The sequence below is a fragment of the Bombina bombina genome, chromosome 6 (assembly GCF_027579735.1).
Source record: "Bombina bombina isolate aBomBom1 chromosome 6, aBomBom1.pri, whole genome shotgun sequence".
NCBI classification, from domain to species: Eukaryota; Metazoa; Chordata; class Amphibia; order Anura; family Bombinatoridae; genus Bombina; species Bombina bombina.
Window position 1 is genome coordinate 316,031,235 of NC_069504.1, and position 12,384 is coordinate 316,043,618.

The following is a 12,384-nucleotide window of genomic DNA, read 5'->3' on the forward strand; positions in this document are numbered from 1 at the left end:
ATAGCTGTGTGAGTGTATATGTCTGTATGTATATATATATATATAGCTGTGTGAGTGCATATGTTGTGTCTGTATATGTAGCTGTGTGAGTGTATACGTCTTTGTGTGTATTTATAGCTATGTGAGTGCACATGTATGTGTGTGTATAGCTGTGTGAGTGTATATGTCTGTGTGTGTGTGTATCTATAGCTGTGTGAATGCACGCCTGTGTGTATCTATAGCTGTATGAGTGTATATGTCTATGTATCTATAGCTGTGTGAGTGTATATCTATGTGTGTGTATCTATAGCTGTTTAAGTGCATATGTTGTGTCTGTATATGTAGCTGTGTGAGTGTATATATCTTTGTGTGTATTTATAGCTGTGTGAGTGCACATGTATGTGTGTATAGCTGTGTGAGTGCATATGTCTGTATCTATAACTGTGTGAGTGCACATGTCTGTGTGCATCTATAACTGTGTGAGTGCACATGTCTGTGTGCATCTATAACTGTGTGAGTGCACATCTGTGTATATCTATAGCTGTGTAAGTGCACATGTCTGTGTGTATCTATAGCTGTGTGTGTGTATATGTCTATGTATCTATAGCTGTGAGTGTATATGTCTTTGTGTGTATCTATAGCTGTGTAAGTGCACATGTATGTGTGTATCTATAGCTGAGTGAGTGCACATGTATGTGTGTATCTATAGCTGTATGAGTGCACATGTATGTGTGTATCTATAGCTTTATGAGTGCACATGTCTGTGTGTATCTATAGCTGTGTGAGTGCACAAGTCTGTGTGTATCTATAGCTGTGTGATTGTAAATGTCTGTGTGTGTATCTATAGCTGTGTGTGTGTATGTAGAGCATGCAAATTTAAAGAGACATAAAACCCAATGTTTTTATTTTATAATTCAGTTAGAGCATGTCATTTCAAATTCACTTCTATTATCAAATTTACTTTGTTCTCTTGGTATCTTTTGTTGAAAAAGTAAACCTAGGTGTGCTCATAGGACCTGAGGAGCCTGCACATCCCTATAGTAGACATGTGCGTTTCGTTTTGTTCCGAATTTAAATTCGGACGAATTTGTCAAATTCAGAGATTTGGATCAATTCGAATTTCTGAATTACCGTAGCACCGAATCTAACGAATAAATCCGAATTAGTTCGGATTTATTCGTAACATTCGGATGGCCATGGACTAATCACAATTACACTAGTATTGTACTGTATATTAGGTTATATCACTCTGCTATGGGTTACACCTAATATTACAGTACATAATACTAGTCTAATACACAGCACATCCCACCTAACACATACTGAACTTCCGAATTTACTAATCAAATCCGAACCGAATACATCCAAATTAATTTGAATCTGAATGAATCCAAACGAATCCGAAACTAATGCATTCGAATGTATCCGAATTTGAATCGATCCGAAAACGAAATTCTAAAACATCCAAATCGATCCGAAACGAAACGAAACAAATTTTTTTGCCGCACACAAGTCCTATAGCACTCTAAGGCAACAGTTTTTGCAGCAAAATTTGGAGCAATGTAATACAAACAGCAAACACTGCGGTAGAATGCTAAAGACATTTGCACTCTCCTTAGTTAACCTTGTTTACTCTTTAACAAAAGATACCAATTGAACTAGGCAACATTGATCATAGAAATAATTTTGAAAGCTACATAAAATATGCTCTATCTGATCCATGTATAGTTGTGACTTTACTGACCCTTTAACATTTCATATGCAATGCATCTAAATCAGGGCCGCCATCAGAGGGTGACAGGGGTGACTCCTGTCAGGGGACCAATGGGTCAGGAGGGGGGGCCATGAGGCAAGAACTAAAAAAAAAAAAAATGTTGGCAGCCACCAGTGGGTACTACAGCAGAGTGCTAATTGAGCATGGGAAATGTTATTACATTGAGTAAAGTATTAGCATTTGAGAGGATTTCTGAGTGTGCACTAAACCACTATGCACAGTGTGAGACAGACTTGGCACTTTTTTTGTACAGTGTGTGCCTGAGTCAGACGGCAGATCACTTTCATTTGCAGAGGAGGTAGGATTTACTTAGCAAATGTTTTTTATTTCTTTGTGCAATTTTGGATTGTAACTTCAGTGTGGTAGTAGTTGTATGGTGGGGCCAGGGGTCCATAAAAACGGACTTTCCAGATGCAAGTAATGCAAGTAGGCATTTTTATCTAATATGTTTACATCTGCATAACATGTTATACTATCAGACTAAGATTGCTCGGTGTTTGAAATGAGACAGATTAATTTAAAACTGTTCAGTTTACACTACAGCAGACTTAATTTTGAAATACATACCAACAAGCCTAAATCCTGCATTTAACCAGATCTAATGGTATGAGTACCACAGCTTATGGTTCCAGCAAGACCATATAGAGTACAGCATCAAAATCCATAAGTACAGCTGACAGATGGGAACATTTCTACACTATATTTGAAGTGGTGCTCTTGGTTGGGGGAAAAAGGGGAAAAATAAAAAAAAACATACATCAACCTTTTAAAAGTACTTTTCTTCATCTAGCCATTTACCCAGATCATTAATGTGCAATTTTGAATTCACAGAATTATTTTTGTTTGCACATTTACAAATATGATTCTTTAAAAAGTGATCTCTTAATTTCTGCAATTTTTTTTATCATGCATGTCACACGCTGTTAATTTAGGGGATGCGAGGTGCATAAATGTTTTCTCCTGTGAGTGTTTCTGTGGGTCTCTGTGTTTATCTATTTGTGCTTTGGTTTGTGTCTCTATGAGTGTGTATGGATTTTATTTTCTGTGGGTCTCTCTGTGAGGGTGGGTGTGTATGTCTTTGTGCATTTTCTGTGGTTATCTGTGAGGGTGTGTGCATGTGTCTTTGAGCTTTTTCTATAAGTGTCTCTGTGAGGGTGTGTGTATGTTTGTGTTTGTGTATTTTCTCTGGATGCCTCTGTGAGGGTGGGTGTGTATGTCTGTGTTTTCTGTGGATGTCTCTGTGAGGGTGTGTGTTTTTATGTATGTATGTCTGTGTTTTATGTGGATGTCTCTGTGAGGGTGTGTGTTTTCTGTGGGTGTCTCTGTGAGGGTGTGTGTATGTCTTTGTGTGTTTTCTGTGGATGTGTCAATGAGGGTGTGTGTGTGTGTGTGTATGTATGTCTTTCTGTGTTTTATGTGGTTGTCTCTATGTGTGTGTATGTCTTTGTGTGTTTTCTGTGGGTGTCTCTGTGTGTGTGTATGTCTTTGTGTGTTTTCTGAGGCTGTCTCTGTCTGTGTTTTCTTGGGTGTATGTGCAAGTTTGAGTTTGTTATGTGTGTGCGTGTCCATTGTCTGATCCTTTTTAGGACATTTTGAACTTACTACTGATTATTCACATCTTTCTACAGACTTTGAGACTAATGAGACCTTTCCGGAAGTCACCAATCTACCATTTAACCTTTAAATTATTGTTTAGGCAGTTTAGGGCTCTTCCTTTCAGCCACTGCATGCTGTTGTCATCATTTATTTGTCATCTTCCTTTACAAAAAGATAATCAGAACTCCTTATTTTGTGTTCTAAATCTCCTTTTTTTTTACAAAACTGTAGTTTACCTCATTTCTTGTCAGGTCAATGTAAAGTTTCTGTTTGGGCGCCTGTGTCTGAGTGTGTTTCTTTGCGTTTCTGCTAGAGTGTCTATATGTGAATCCTTATGTGTGAGTGTGTGTGTGTGTGTGTTTCAGTGTATGAGTGTGCCTGTGTGTTTGTATGTTACTACCTTTACAACATTTCCAAGTTTAAATAGACACTTAAGAATAAAGTGCATATACGTTTTAGTCACTTGGTCAAAAATTGCACATGTCAAAGGAGGGGGGGAGCTGATCAATGGTTAAGTCAGGGGCCCCAAAATTTCTAGTGGCAGTCCTGATCTAAATACACTTGATAGCTACTATAGATTAGAGAGTGAACTTTTCCTGGCGGTTAGTAACCTCTAGTTAGCTAAAGGACATTAATATAGGTTTACCAAAATAAATGCAAATTACATAATGTTAGTTAAAGGGACAGTCAACACCAGAATTTTTTTGTATAAAAAGAAAGATAATCCCTTTATTAACCATTCCCCCGTTTTGCATAACCAACACTGTTATAGAAATACACTTTTTACCTCTGGGATTACCTTGTATCCAAGCCTCTGCAGACTGCCACCTTATTTCAGTTCTTTTGACAGACTTGCATTTTAGCCAATCAGTGCTGGCTCCAGGGTAACTTCACGTGCATGAGCTCAATTGTATCTATATGAAGCACATGAACTAATGCCCTCTAGTGGTCAAAATGCATTCAGATTAGAGACAGTCTTCACAGTCTAAGAAATTAGCATATGAACCTCCTAGAATTAGCTTTTAACTAAGAATACCAAGAGAACAAAGCAAAATTGGTGATAAAATAAATTGTTTAAAATTACATTCCCTATTTAAATCATGAAATGATTTTGGACTTGACTGTCCCTTTAATATAATAGATTGTAGTATTTTATGTCTCTTTGTTTTATTTGTTATTTTATTGTTGTTATAAAATAGTTGTTTTGCTATTTTTTTCCATTAACCTGTTGTAAACAATTCCTGCCATGAGTAGACCTTTGTGTGATATATTCACAGCTTCATTTATCCGATCAAATGTAAATGGATATACCGCTAACTCCTTATATACAAAGTGCACTGATTATTAATCATAAATGGGTTAATATGTGGATCTGTTCATTGTAAACCTGTTGTATGTAAACTGATGTACATTCTATTACATTACCCTTTGTCCAAATGTTGAAATATTTGATGGCAATTTATTTTTACACTGTTCTTTTTATTATTAGGTAAGAATTTATCTCTATTTTTATCTAAAAAAATGATTTTAACCTTTTTATTACAAAGAAGCACAAATATGTTACATTGCTTTGAGCAATTACAAATTCCTTGTTTAATGTCTCATCACAGTCAAGTTATCAAATTGCTTTAAAAAAATATCAATAGCATAATACAAAGTTGCATTTAGGCATAATCAAAATAATTCTTGTAGATTCTGAAAAAATTACAATGTTCTTTTTAAATATAGTATGTAAATATAATTTATGCATATACAAATAACAGATTTTTTTTTATATACAAATATACACAAGAATGTCAAGGCTTAAGAATTGTATGAAGATGCTGGTTGTCCCTTAGTAAGTCATATACGACTACATAGGATAATATTAAACTTCAAAGCACGTGGTAGACCGGGCTGCAGTTCCCAGAGTCAGGGGTCCCTGTCACAGAGTCAGTGCTGCAGGTTGGAGACAAAGAAAGTAAGTCTGGTACAGGATGGAGACACTGATCCGTTGAAGAGATGCGATCCACTATATTAGACAGGCAGTCTAAGCTGGAAAGGGACGCGATTTTGTTTGTAGTGAGGGCTGCAAAAGAAAATAACCGTTAAAAAAACACATGTAATGTACCCCTTTAAACGCATAGAAATATACTATCAATTATAATAATCATTAATAATAATAATAATAATAATAATAATAATAATGTGTTATTTATGTATTATTATTATTATTATTATTACTCTGCAGAATGCTGCCCTACGTGCTGCTGTGGAAATTGACCTGCAGAAGCCAATACTATAAAAGCCTTTTATGCTGTTTGCTATTGAGAATCCTGTAAACTGTTTGTTCTCTCGGTAAATGGCTTTTCATTCCTCTTTTTACCATGTGTTCGGTTTAAGGGTCCTGCACAGTGATTATGGGGGCTACATTGGAGGTTTCCCTAATATATTTACAGCTATTAAAGGGTCACCATGTTAGTATACGAGACACAGCATTTCTCTGTAGGTTTTTGTGTATGAAATAAGGAACATAGTAAATAACAGGTAATACTTACTTCTTGGCTGCACCTCAGTGTAGTAGGTATTGTCATAGCTGCTGTTTCTCCTGGACCACTGGGGGCTGTTACATTCATTCTATTTAATAGGGGGGAAAGTGCAAATGTTTAACATATAGTAACCTTACTTTAATGGTTGCATATAATTGTCTGTGTGCCACTTTCACAACACTTTAAATTTAATACCATTACTGAAGGTCTTGGAAAGAAATTTGTTATAGGCTCTCATAATATAAACTTGTGCTAATTTAAAGGATTCTTGAAAAATGAGCCGCATAACTAAATGAAAATTTGGCAAAAATGTGTAACACGTTAAGCATGAAGAATGGATGGGAGCTGTAGGAGGCCACACTCATTTAACTGGGTAATTCTTTCCCAGAGATACAGTGTTTCACATGGAATCCTGGAAGAATTAGCACAAAATTCCCTGGTCAGATCTTGCATGGGTAAATTAATTATGATTAAGATGTAGAGCTCACCTCTCGGTATATAAATTTCTACTATGTATAGGCTCCTTGCTTTATTGTGCCTCCTTATAATTAATATATATGTGTTTACTGCCTTTATATGCTATTTACACCCAGGCACCACATGCACATCCCCTCTAACAATCAATATAAATTTCACTTAGAAATAAAGAAGACCCTGTACTACATTGATCACTGTTATGCCAATGTGCCTTGAATTTGACTAACGTTATAGATAATTACATGTTTACTGTCCTTTCTGCAACACATTGAAACAATACAATTTAGGGACCTGCATTATTGTTACTAGGTTTTGTAGTTTTAGTGTTCCATGCAATATTAGCTTACCATGCCATCCGAACAGCTGGAAATTGGACTCCCTGGCTCTGAGCAACTCTGCCCTGGGAGACTGTAAAAGTTCTCAACCTGTTCTCTCAGCAAGTCCTGTAGGCTCTCTATGTACTTGATGGCGTTCCGCAGTATCTCCACCTTGGGCAGCCTTTGGTTGGGATTGACAGTTGTACATCTTTTCAAAGTGTCAAAAGCCTGGTTTACTTTCTTCAGTCGCCTTCTTTCTCTCATAGTAGCCGCTTTCCTTCTGTCCATGGTAGATGATTTCCTTTTGCAAGCTTTACATGCCCACATGAGGCAGTGCCCAGCTTGGTGGTGCCCGCTCGGTGCCCTCACATGCTCATCTTCATCTGACTCTTCGATGTCGTTTTTGTGCGTTCCATAGACAGACATCCCCTGCTCAAAATCATCTGTGAAATGCTCCTCTGGAGAGGGGATGCAGGAGCTATCATAGAAGAATTCTGATGGGGAAAAATGGCATCTGTCCACCATCTCCATCCTTGTGGTACTGTTGTGGATGCTGATATATTGAGTTAAATTAGCCTAAGCTCCTCTGTAATTAGCTAGACTAAAGTAAATGGCTTTGTGTTGATGCCACAGTTTATATCTATCACTATTTTAAGGAGGCAGGTCCATAGAGGCAAATAACAATTACCATATCCTATTGGGGGCTGTCTAACAAAGACTCCACCTTTTCTACAAAGTCAGGTTTCATTCAATGTTTTTCTAACACTTTGATGTTTGTCTTAGCCGCTTTTTTTGTTTACAGGGAAATACTCATACAGTTGTATAGTTTATCAAAGCATACACTGCTTAGTATACAAATACCAATACATTTATATATAATATTAGATTCTAAACTGATAGACACTAGATTGATATTGTTCCTTCATATAAACATTTACATTTTATGGAATGACTTAGCAGAACCGTTAAAGGTCTTTGAAAATCCCTTATAGCAAGAATATAAGTCAACATTAATTGTTGTAGCTCAAACATATAAAATATTACAACGAAATGATGTTCCCTAAAATGCAATATTAAATATTTTAATATTATAACGACTGTTACGATATGCTACAATTAAATATCTATGATCTATCTATATATCTATCATATAGCTATCTATATATCTATCATCTATCTATTTATTTATTCTATCATTTACCACATATCTATATCATCTATCTATCATCTATCTATCTATCTATCTATCTATCTATCTATCTATCTATCTATCTATCTGTCTGTCATCTATTTAATCCATCTATCTATCTATCTATCTATCTATCTATCTATTTAATCTATCTATCTATATCTATCTATATCTATATATCTATTTAATCTATCTATATCTATCTATATCTATCTATATCTATCTATCTATCTATATCTATCTATCTATCTATCTATCTATCTATCATCTATCTATCTATCTATCTATCTATCTATCATCTATCTATCTATCTATCTATCTATCTATCTATTTAATCTATCTATCTGTCTGTGTGTGTAACTGTGGTAGATGTAACCCTTTCTGTAGCTAATTTTCTTGCCATAACAAAAGACAAGAGCTAATGTTTCAGAGACACAACAGTAGCTAATTTCTGCCCCCTGACACCAGGTACCGTTACAGATGCTTCCCAGCTGCTCCAGGAATCTCCACTGGAAGTGAGCAAATTCTACCCTCCCCTCTCCCAGTCACTTTACACAAGTGTGTGACAAACGTCTACAGAAACCTGCAGCAGATCCCTGGAAATGTTAAAGGGTAATTAATGTGGTAATGAAGCCATTAGCAGACTTTTGCTAACACATTGCCCAGGCGAGTTTGTTTCAGGAAGGAGGTAGGTACAAAAGGATGTGTCAGCAATTCACTTGGCAACACGTTTATTGATAACTTCTCACTTGTTAATATTATGGGACCTTTAATGTATGTCCAGCTACTATAAAGAAAAAAAGGCGTAGTATTTGAAATGCAAATTCTCAGTAATTAACTAGATATTACCATTATTTAGCCCCTTAATAAGTACTGTGCTGCTGTTATATGTGTATTTATTTTACGATTTGTGTGTGTGTGTATGTATGTATGTATGTATGTATATATATATATATATATATATATATATATATATGTGTGTGTGTGTATGTATGTATGTATGTATGTATATATATATATATATATATATATATATATATATATATATATATATGTGTGTGTGTGTGTGTGTGTGTATGTATGTATGTATGTATATATATATATATATATATATATATATATATATATATATATATATATATATATATATATATATTTATATATCTATAAAACCTACGTTATTGTTATATGAATATGTCATAGTTAAAGCCAAATTATTTTAGCTGCCATTTTGCTGTTGATGCATATATATATATAAGAATCATGAAGACAGCGTATATATATATATATATATATATATATATATGAAATTAGTCAACTTCATATGTGATAAAATAAAATAAATACAAACCGACATATTGTACATAGATGATACTTTAGATAGATATAGATAGGGCTGATTTAGTATGAAGTAGTCCTGTGTTAAGTACCCATATATTTTGACTATTCACTTTCCGCATCATTGTAAGTAATAGACATTTGTTTTGAGACCATGCTACTTGTTTGCACTCGGGGTCATGAGCTGTGTTTATAGAAGGTTATGGAACTGAAGCATAACATCTCCCTATTTATGTACAGAGTTGGTCAGTGGGATTTATATGTGAGGATCTTCCCTTTGGGATTACACTGCCCCTTTGTAAACTGATCTGCAAACAAATTAAGCAAAACCAAAGCAAGGGGCAAGTGGAACTAAACGGGTAAAATAAAACACCAACTACAAGGTCAGCTAATGGGGCTGAAAAAGTCTGTGCCTCTGGGATCTGGGGATTGAAGTGCTGAAAATGAGATCACAGTACACCAAAAACAGGACCTCTGCCTCTTTTACACCTCTGACAGGAAGAGCAGCTACACAGAGACCTGCTAACTCTAAACAAGGAACAACCAAACGATTATTTTAGTTCCAATATTACTGGCACAGAACTCATTTTACCATTATCTATACTTCTTGAGTATATTAACAGTATCTTCTCCATAATTAGATACACGAAGCCCATTATTGATATTTTAAGTTTACAATTCAGATTATTCCCTGGCCTCTTTCCCTGCATTCTTTTCTTTGAGAAACTGAGGCCCAGAGGAAAAGATGTGAGGAATAATACACACTTTTATATATATATATATCACACATATTTTGATATTTTGCAGCGTGGTTGATTTATTAAATATTCCCTTATTCAATTGTAGCCATCCTTTTTGTTACCTACAATTGTAATGAAATCCATGTGTGCTGCATACAAGTGTATAAGGCTACAGAATTGCACTTTGTGTGCAATGTGTTAGGTTGATGTGGGAACTCTAAACACTACAGCAAACAGTAGTACCTGTTAGAGCTTTTGTATGGAAGGCAGCTGAAGAAGACATTGGTGTATTTGCTGGGATTCTGACTCCCAGGGGAGATCAAAGACATTAATAAGTTTAGCAGCTTTCAATGAGAGAAAGTTGCTAGTTCCTGCTACAAAAACGAAACAAAATTTTAAAAGAACAGGAAAACGTCAAACCTTCCTCCCACAACACATCCAGGTTGAAAAGATGAGTCATCTTGTATATTAATACTCAAGCAAATGATAAACATTATTTAATTAACCAGTGCATACCTAATTCATTTCAAATGTTTAAAATTACATATTTTAAATAGCATCTGAGATCTCAATATTATATATATATAATATATATATTTATTTATATATATATACACACACACATATATTCAGCAAAGGATATCAAGTCTAGTTATTACAATACTTCAAATTATTTTGCATGATATATATTAGATTTTAATATGTTCTTTTCCGAAAAAATTGAAATAATTTCAAAAATATGTTATTTTAAAGTTCATAAGAATAAAACAGCCAGTATCGAATAGCTGAATGGGTGACAGTTAAAATGTATGTTTTTTAATAATTAAATCATATAATATTTTTTAATAATTAAACCAGAGTTAAATGGAAAGTAGGATTCCCTTTTCTTCTCTCAGTTCTGCGTATGCCTGTGTACAGATGATGTATTTCACATTTTGGGGTAATGTATTGGTTTTGATATCTTAATTACTGAGATCAGCTATAAGATATAATTGGTTTGAAAACAATAAAATGCATTGCTTGCTACATCAAAATCCATTATGTTTTCTTTGTGTATTGCTTGTTATTAACCTAATCAAATTACTTAAATTCGAGGGCTAATAGAACAAATGTAATTTACCAAGAGCTACTGTTGCATTAGTGGACGATTACCGTCTACTAATTGATTAATTAATTTAAACAGCATTCTATTATTTGATACAAATATATATATAATTAAAAAAAACCTATATATACTTATATTTTTCAAATTGTAAATATTAAAATGAATCCGTATATAATGCCCAATCCACACCATACTGAAGTAGAAATGTTTAAATTTGTTTAGTCTAAAAATAAACATAAAACCTATACCTATAGATGGTGGGCTTATAGCCATTTTTATTTATTCACTCCAAACAGGGAGCAGATGATAAGACAAGTAAATTGATTTGCTAATAATAAAACATTTTAGGGAGGACGAGTTGTAATACATTTTGAAATCAAAAAATGACAACAATAAAAAATATGTGATTTATACTCTGGTAGGCGCTGCGCTTACACTTTCTAAGCCAGAAGAAAGAAGGAAAAAGAAAGAAAGAATGAAAGAAAGAAAGAAAGAAAGAAAGAAAGAAAGAAGGAAGGAAAATAAAATAAAATAAACAGTATTTTGAGACTAAGTTCCTCTCTAAACTCTACAGATTCATGATCATCACCAGACTCTATAAGTGCAACAGAACCTGTGTTATTCTGGTAAATTACAATTAGAAAGCTAATTCCCTCCCCATTGTATAGTAGATCGTAGGATATCAGGGTCACTGGTGAAGCTGGAGAAGACCACTGTTTGCTGGAATCTCTGTGAATCATAAAAGCCTACACCCTAGGCCTGAGCAAGTTTCTGCGAAATGACAATGACATCTGTACAATCTCACACATTGCCTATTTGTTACTCAGTATTACACATTATTTAATAATAACCTTTACCTTGTTTATTTTTAAATTGGTTTTAAATAATTATATTTTATAATATATAGTTTTTCTAATCCCTAAATTCTACAAATTAATTTACACATGTAAGTGACTTCAACAGAAAAAATAGAAATACATCTTGAGATTCCAAATAATGAACATGGTTAGGTGGCTAAAAGTAATATATGTAGAAAAACGGTAAATTTAGACAATTTAATCTGAGTTTCTCTAAATTGCAGATAGACATACACAGGGATTGATAGATATATAGATAGATAGATAGATAGATAGAGAGATAGATAGATAGAGAGATAGATTAGATAGATAGATAGATATATAGATAGAATAGATTAGATAGAACGATAGATAGATTAGATAGATTAGATTAAATAGATAGAATGATAGATAGATAGATAGATAGATAGATAGATAGAATGATAGATATATAGATAGATAGATAGATACCTTTATATTAATCTATAAAATACACATCAGTGAA

General features: G+C 34.1%; 1 protein-coding gene across 1 annotated transcript; it reads right to left on the minus strand.

The window, feature by feature from the left end:
* Positions 1 to 4,909: 4,909 nt before the first annotated feature.
* On the minus strand, positions 4,910 to 7,740 carry MYF5 (myogenic factor 5). Its single transcript, XM_053719808.1, has 3 exons — positions 6,702 to 7,740; positions 5,887 to 5,965; positions 4,910 to 5,417 (listed from the first exon to the last, which is right to left on the minus strand). Exons 1-3 carry the CDS (start codon positions 7,200 to 7,202, stop codon positions 5,224 to 5,226), a joined length of 774 nt encoding a protein of 257 aa, XP_053575783.1. The 5' UTR covers positions 7,203 to 7,740; the 3' UTR covers positions 4,910 to 5,223.
* Between the last annotated feature and the right edge of the window lie 4,644 nt (positions 7,741 to 12,384).